At 41.6% G+C, this 7,500-nt stretch overlaps 1 protein-coding gene across 2 annotated transcripts in view; it reads right to left on the bottom strand.

Annotated features, from left to right (window-relative positions):
* The window catches only part of LOC143274821 (synaptic vesicle 2-related protein-like), a 77,748-nt gene that overhangs the window by 28,029 nt on the left and 42,219 nt on the right, over positions 1-7,500 (bottom strand). For both annotated transcript variants that reach the window (XM_076578752.1, XM_076578753.1), the window contains one exon: positions 2,501-2,572. In XM_076578752.1, coding sequence (XP_076434867.1) covers positions 2,501-2,572 — 72 coding nt within the window. The remainder of the gene's footprint in view (positions 1-2,500; positions 2,573-7,500) is intronic.

Genomic DNA, 7,500 nt, shown 5'->3' on the forward strand with positions numbered 1-7,500 from the left:
ACACACACACACACACACACACACACACACACACACACACACACACACACACTATTTCATGAAGTGGCTTTTAACCTGTCGTGAAGTCTCTGTGTGCAATGGTAGAAAGACAGCAGTGTGTTTACTCGTTGGTAAAAATGTTTATAATTCTCGTTACCAGTAGACGAAAGTTTCCTTGCTCAGAATCGAAAGTTTGAACATACTTTCAGTAAGGCATTTATATCGGGTGTCCACCCAAAAGTGAACCACTTTTTGACAAGTATTTTCTCAGTGACAGAGAAACCGAAATCATTGAAAATTTTCATACAATAACCTTAGGGTATCATCAACAAGTCTGCAAAATATCTAAAAGTTCGGACGCAAATTATTCAAAACAGCATGTCAAAAAATCCAATATCAGAGCTGTGCAATGTGACCTTCATCATGTTCATGCCAGCTGCCAGGTGTTGGCATCTGTCAATCAGCGTCAGTCTAAAAATAGCCTGTTTGGGTGTCAAGTCTATTGGTTGTGTTGTTGTTTTTTTAAATTGTCGTCTGTATCCAAAATCAGTTCTGTCCAAAGTTTCAGTTTGGAAAGATCTACCATGCCTTTGAGTGAAAGTGATAAGGTTACCATTGAAAACTGTTTCAAGGAGAGAGGCTGGGGTGGAAGAAGGATCGTAAAGGAATTTAAAGGCAAGGGATGGAGTCATGTCACTGTAAATAGTATTATCGCTAAAATACGCACTACAGGGTCAGTAGCACGTAAAATTGGCAGCAGGAGACCCAAGACTGCATGTTTCAATGAGAACAAGGACCGTGTTGAGGAACTGATTCAATCCCAGGAGGAGAACCCAGGGACCCACAAATCTCTTAGAGAAGTTGCAAGCGATTTACAAGTGAGCAAGTCTTCTGTGCAAAGAATGGCGAAAGATCTGGAGCTGAAGCCCTTCAAGAGGATACGGGTATCAAGGAGGGACCAAAATGCTAGAGGGAAAAGAAAAACTCGCTGCCGTAACTTGAATGACCGCTACTGATGTGAAAATGATCATTTTCACAGACGAGAAAGACTTTACGTTAGAGATAGCTAAAAAAAAATCGCCAAAGCGATCGCGTTTATGGGAAACGGAAACGAGAAATTCAGCCATCTCGCCTCTGTCATGAGACTTCTATATTTTGAAAAAGATAACGGTTTCAGCTGGAGTATCCTGGAAAGAAAAAACAAACATTCATTTATTGACACTGATAGAGCCAAGGTTCATAGTGAAAGCTACATTCAGTTATTGGGTGACAATCTTCTCCGGGATTGTAGGCGTCTTCATTCCAGAAACAATATGGGACTCTCTGAAGGAGAAAGTTTACCAGGGAGTGAGAGACAAATTGACCGAGCAGGTGTTAAAGGACAGGATAATTTGTCATGGGAGGAGATATCGATGGAAGAAATACGTAAAAGCATTTCTGCTTGGAAGAAATGACTTCATTTAGTCGTGGAGGAAGATGGAGGCCACATTGAGCATAAACTGAAATAAGTGACTTTTCCTCTGATATTGGATTTTTTGACATGCTGTTTTGAATTTGACGATACTCGCATACTAGATATTTTTCAGACTTATTGGTGATACCCTAAGGTTACTGTGTGAAAATTTTCAATGAATTCGGTTTCTCTATCACTAAGAAAAATACTTGTCAAAAAGTGGTTCACTTTTGGGGGGACATCCGATATCTCAGTGGGGAATGTACTTTCAGTAAGTCAGTAATCTCAGTGGTTCTTCACACCGTCTTCCTCAGCAAGCTGATACAGAAACAACAAGACTTTCTCCTGTTCCAGTTTTGCTGAAGAAGACGATGAGAACCACTGACAAGATAAAACTTTCCTTTCTGAGAAAAGAAAATGTCTTCGGCAATAACAGCCACAATTTTCCCCTCAAGATGGAAGGAGTAGTGTTCAACAAGGCGTGGACGTTCACTCCGTCAGGCACACAAGGGAATGGAGGGGAGGAAATGTGGATATTAAGGAGGGTATGCAGCCCGCTTTCGTGGTGGAGTTTTCGTCGCTTGCAAAGCGAGAAGTAGGTCATATGACGTCATATGCCCACCACCGTGACTGGCTTCTCTGAGTTTGGACTGCTTTTGTTCGGTCAACTTTTCGGCAAGGTTTATAAATGGTTCAGTTCGAATACGTAATGTCAGACATATATATATATATATATATATATATATATATATATATATAACGCTCAAAGTAAACATAGAAAACTAAAGCAAATAATGAGTGAAACTATAAAACCAATTACATCTTGTAAACTTCCAAAAATAGTCACCGAAAATATTCAAAACACTTTTGTCAGAACAGCGATTTCCACGACGAAATTTTGGCCTTTCGGTGACGTGGAAAGGGAAATGGAGACGCGGATGCGGAGGCGGTTCTCACTAACAACAAAACAGGGAACCCCGACGAAAATCCGACGAAAGCGGGCCTGCACACCCTCCCTGTTGCCATGTCTTGTGCCAGTGTTCTTACCGTCCGTCTACCGTAGTGGTCCGCCAAGACGCCAAGGACAGGAGACGCCACCATCATGCCGAAGAAGACAGCCTGTGAAAGACACGCGCATCACAGCAACTCTTTCACCACACCACTGAAAATGTCGGTACCTACTTGGACACAAGCCAGTCCAACATCACACACACTGAGTCACACACACACACACACACACACACACACACACACACACACACACACACACTCACTCACTCACACCATGCAACAGCACATTGCGTTACGTTACATCACACACACACACACACACACACTCACACCATGCAACACCACATTACATTACATGACACCACACACACTCACACCATGCAACACCACATTACATTACTTTACATGACACCACACACACACTCGCTCTCTCTCACACCACATTACATAACATTACACGACACCACACAAATACACACACACACACACACACACACACACACACACGCACGCACGCACGCACGCACATACACACGCGTATAGATATTTAGGGACCATCTTAGACAATAAGCTGACTTTTGACAGAAATGTTGATTCCATTCATAAGAAATGTCAATCTAGAATTTTTTGTTTACAGAAGCTTAGAAATGTTGGTATAAATTCAAATATTCTTCAAAGTTATTATCGATTATCGATGTTGTATCGAGTCCGTGCTCACAGTTTCATTTATGTGCTGGTATGGAAGTTTGGGAGTGAGGAGTAAGCTTGTTTTGAACGATGTCATGAGTGTATGCAGTAAAATTGTGGGAGTGAAACAAGCTAGTATGCAAGAGCTGCATGAAAGTCGAGTGGTTAAAAAAAGCAGGCAGACAGCAACTGACGACACCCATATTTTAGCAAAGTATTATGAGCTATTGCCATTAGGACGACGCTACAGAACTTTTAAGTTGAAATCCAGAGCTCTGAGACTTTTATTCCACGTTCAATCCACCTTTCAAATTCTTGAGAACTGTGTGTGTGTGTGTGTGTGTGTGTGTGTGTGTGTGTGTGTGTGTGTGTGTGTGTGTGCGCGCACTCTCATGCGAGACGTGTGAAAGTCCGTGCATGATAGACTGTACCTTGTTCTAGTTGTGGTGTGTGTGTGTGTGTGTGTGTGTGTGTGTGTGTGTGTGTGTGTGTGTGTGTGTGTGTATGTGTGTGTGTTTACTGAGCTTAAAAACGTGACAATTGGTTATAATGAATGTGCAATATGCAGGATGAGTGTACAATGGAATATGTCTAATGCTAACGTCCATATTCTAAACATATTTCTGTTTGATAATTACGATGTAATAATTAATTGCAATGTTTTAAAAAGCGAATATGTGAAATGCTTTTATTTGAGAACATATGTTTATTACTCTTAATTTAATCAAGTAATCCACGTGTGTGGGGTGGGTGGGGATGGGGGAGTGGGGGGGGGGCGGGGGGGGGGGGGGGGGGGGGGGGGGCGGGTGTGTGCTGATTATCTGGTTGCGGTTTTCCGCAATTTATCTTTATTCTTATCTTATCTGTCTATTATAATCAATGTGCAGTATAGTAGGCTATGTTTATAATTATATTCAAATAGTGTTTCTTAATTCTTTCTGTTTTTGCATCAAGAATACTAGTTATTACCTGCAGTGTGTGGATGTATGTATGAAACGATGTATGTGATATTTTTTACATTTGTATCTTCGTAATATTCGTAAAAGCAGTTGTTGACTTTTACAGTTATGGTCCCCATGTTGTTTACTTGTCTATGTTGTGATAATGCACCTGACCAAATTTCTCCAGGTGGAGATAATAAAGTTAGTCTTATCTTACACACACACACACACACAATGCAACACCACATTACATTACATCACAACACACCACACACACACACACACACACACACACACACACACACAATGAGAAACAGCAGAGAAAGAGGCGAGGAGCATGGAGGTTAGATTCCAAATGAAGGTAAACATGACTTTCTCACCGGCGATGTTAGTTTACCTTTTGTTCCCGTGCCTCTGGTCTGGTTTACCCTTCGTCCCTAACGTGTGTCTGTACGTGAATCTGTCCTTGATCTGTGTGCAGACTGCGACGGTAGTGTGTGCTGTGTGTGTGCAGGTGGAGCCCATCGAACAGTGTCACTGTAGGACCTGAAAGGCTGGGACACGACTGGAATCTGTTTGCTTTTTTTTTTCTTTTTTTTTTTTTTTTTGCCTTTTTTTCGTGTCATTTTGGGTCGTGTCGTCGGAGAGATGGAAGGTGTCAGAGCCGTCACCAGCCTCCAGTTTATCCCAAAACGAGGGTGACCCTCTTTCCGTCACCTCGTAGGCCTATTTGTTTTTTTAGGGAGAGGAGGAGTTCTTGTCTTTTGCGGCGCAAGGTGATGTCTGTTCCTTTCTTCCGCGACTCACGGGACCAGCCGTCTGCCTTTGAAGAAGCGGAAGGCGACGATGATGGCTTCACCAACGCGGCGGGCACGGCCGATCCATCGCGATGCTGTTGTTGATGCCCAGCTTGCTGTGGATATCAGGGAGGATGTGCAGCCCGCTTTCGTGGTGGACTTTTCGTCGCTTGCAATGCGAGAAGTAGGTCGTATAACGACATGCTCTGCCCACCACCGTAACTGGCTTCTTTGGGCGTGGACTGCTTTTGTTCGGACAACTTTTCGGCAGGGTTTATAAATGGATCAGTTAGAATACGTAAAAAGAAACACGCTCAAAGTAAACACAGAAGACTAAAGCAAAAAAAAAAAAAAAAAAAAAAAAAAAAAGGGAAAAAAAGAAGTGTAATTATAAAAGCAAGTATGTCTTGTATACATACAAAAATAGTCACCGAAAATGTCCAAAATCCTTTCGTCAGAACAGCTATTTCCGCGACGAAATGTTAGCCTTCTGGTGACCTAGTAAAAAAAATTATAGTGGAGACGCGCATGCGCACGCGCTTCTCGCTAAAAAAAAAAGCCAGGGAACCCTGACGAAAGCGGGCCTGCACACCCTCCCGGAGTGCCCAACAGATTTCTCTCACAATGCTTCCAGGTTTCTTTGACAGTGGTGGGACTGCCCAGAACTGCAGGCTGCACCGTGTGCTCCGGTCCTCAGCCATCTCCAACTTCTCTTCCAGGTCGAGGATTCGGGAATGGAGTTTCATTTTCAGCTTCTACAGTTTGGCATTTGTTATACAGTTCGTAATATCTCCCTGTTATCATCGAATCCAGAGCTGATTTTCCCATCCATTTTTTTTTTTCAACGATCTTCCAGGTAAGATTCTGATCATAACTGCGCGGTTTCCATTCTGAACATGGCTGATGTCAGCGTTTGCAGGGTGTCCAGAATTCCCGTAAGCTTGACCTTTTCATCACTCGTGTTGTTGTTTTTCTCGTGATTGCCCTTTGACACTGCTGACTGCTGACTTTCCGTGTGGGTCAGTGTGGCTGCACACAGGCCTTTGATTTTCTTCCTTGTTGTTCCAGCTTTTCGGCACTTAACTTTGCACACACACACACACACACACACACACACACACACACACACACACACACACACAAAGCCGGTTCCGACAATGACTCGGTGGAAGTCAAGTGCACATGTCATCATGAACTTTAAATCCAATTAGCACCAGAAAATTAATCATTTTTAATTACTTTCGAGAGAACGACGTGTAAGTGCGTCTGCCTTGTCCAATGAACACAGTTCACCCCCAGCGAAAGAGACAGACAGACAGACAGAGATAGAGACAAAGAGACAGAGAGACAGAGAAAATGACAACAGAAACGTAGATACGACAGAAACACAGATTGAGAGAAGAAAGACTGAGAGCGAGAGAGAGGGACGGGTGAAGAAGAGGGTGACAGAGAGAGAGAGAACAGAAAGAGAGAGAAGGAGAGACAGAGACGGACTGATACACAGAGAGAGAGAGAGAGAGAGAGAGAGAGAGAGAGAGAGAGAGAGACGCTTTGATGCTTTGATATTTTATTGTCATTACCTGCATAGGTCTATTGACAAGGGGGTGATAGAGTTAATTCTTATGTCACCACGAGTACCATACCACACTCTGCTTAATCCATCAAAACAAAACAAAGCATGCAAACAAAGAAAAACAAAACAGCTTTTATCGAAATACAACATCCTTACAATAGGGAAGCAACAAACATTAAAAAAAGAAACAAAACCAAAAACAAAAACAAAAAAAGACAAAAACACCATTACTCGACCATCCATTCTATTAATGATATTGTTCAATTTCTACCTTATTATTTGGCTTATAGTCTAAACACAAGATAATAGACATACATTGTTATCCCCCTCATTTACTCTGGTATTGTTCTGAATAGTGAGACTACATTTTATTCTTCGTGCTTCTACAAGAAATTTAGCTATTGACAGTATTTTGAGATCATCATCAGACGACAAAGCAGAAACAATGTCGTGCCTTTTAGCTACATCAGACTGAAAAAACACACACTTATCTCTCACCCTATCGAATGATTTACATTGAAACAAGTAATGTTTTTCATCATCTACACTAGAAGCGCACAAAAGGCATGGTGATTCTGTGGATGTCCCAGGCTGAAACCATCTTTTATTTGCATTAAATCCAAGTGTCCTTTGTCGAAATCTTGCAAAGTTTATTCTTTGCCATTTATCTGTGTGATGACTGTCAGGAATTTTTCCGTTTGAAATACACTTTTGAATGAAAAAAAACTATAATTTTCTTTAGTTTCCATATCAGAATGCCAATTTTGTTTAAAAGAACAAATAAGCCTATCTTTAAATTCCGAAATAAACTGCTGTTGATTTCCCACTTCCTGAGACATCAACACATTTCCAAAACCATGTTCAGACAAAATGTTTTTAACATAATAAGCCCAGTTTTCTTTACCTAATTCCATTTGTAATAACATCATATCATAAGCCTGTTTGCACAAAAGTGATTGCGGAAGCTTCAATAATTTCAACCAATATTTTATGCATTTCACAAAAGTGTTTATGTACAAAGGATATCCACCCGTTTTC

This window comes from Babylonia areolata, chromosome 29 (genome assembly GCF_041734735.1).
Source record: "Babylonia areolata isolate BAREFJ2019XMU chromosome 29, ASM4173473v1, whole genome shotgun sequence".
Taxonomy (NCBI): domain Eukaryota; kingdom Metazoa; phylum Mollusca; class Gastropoda; order Neogastropoda; family Buccinidae; genus Babylonia; species Babylonia areolata.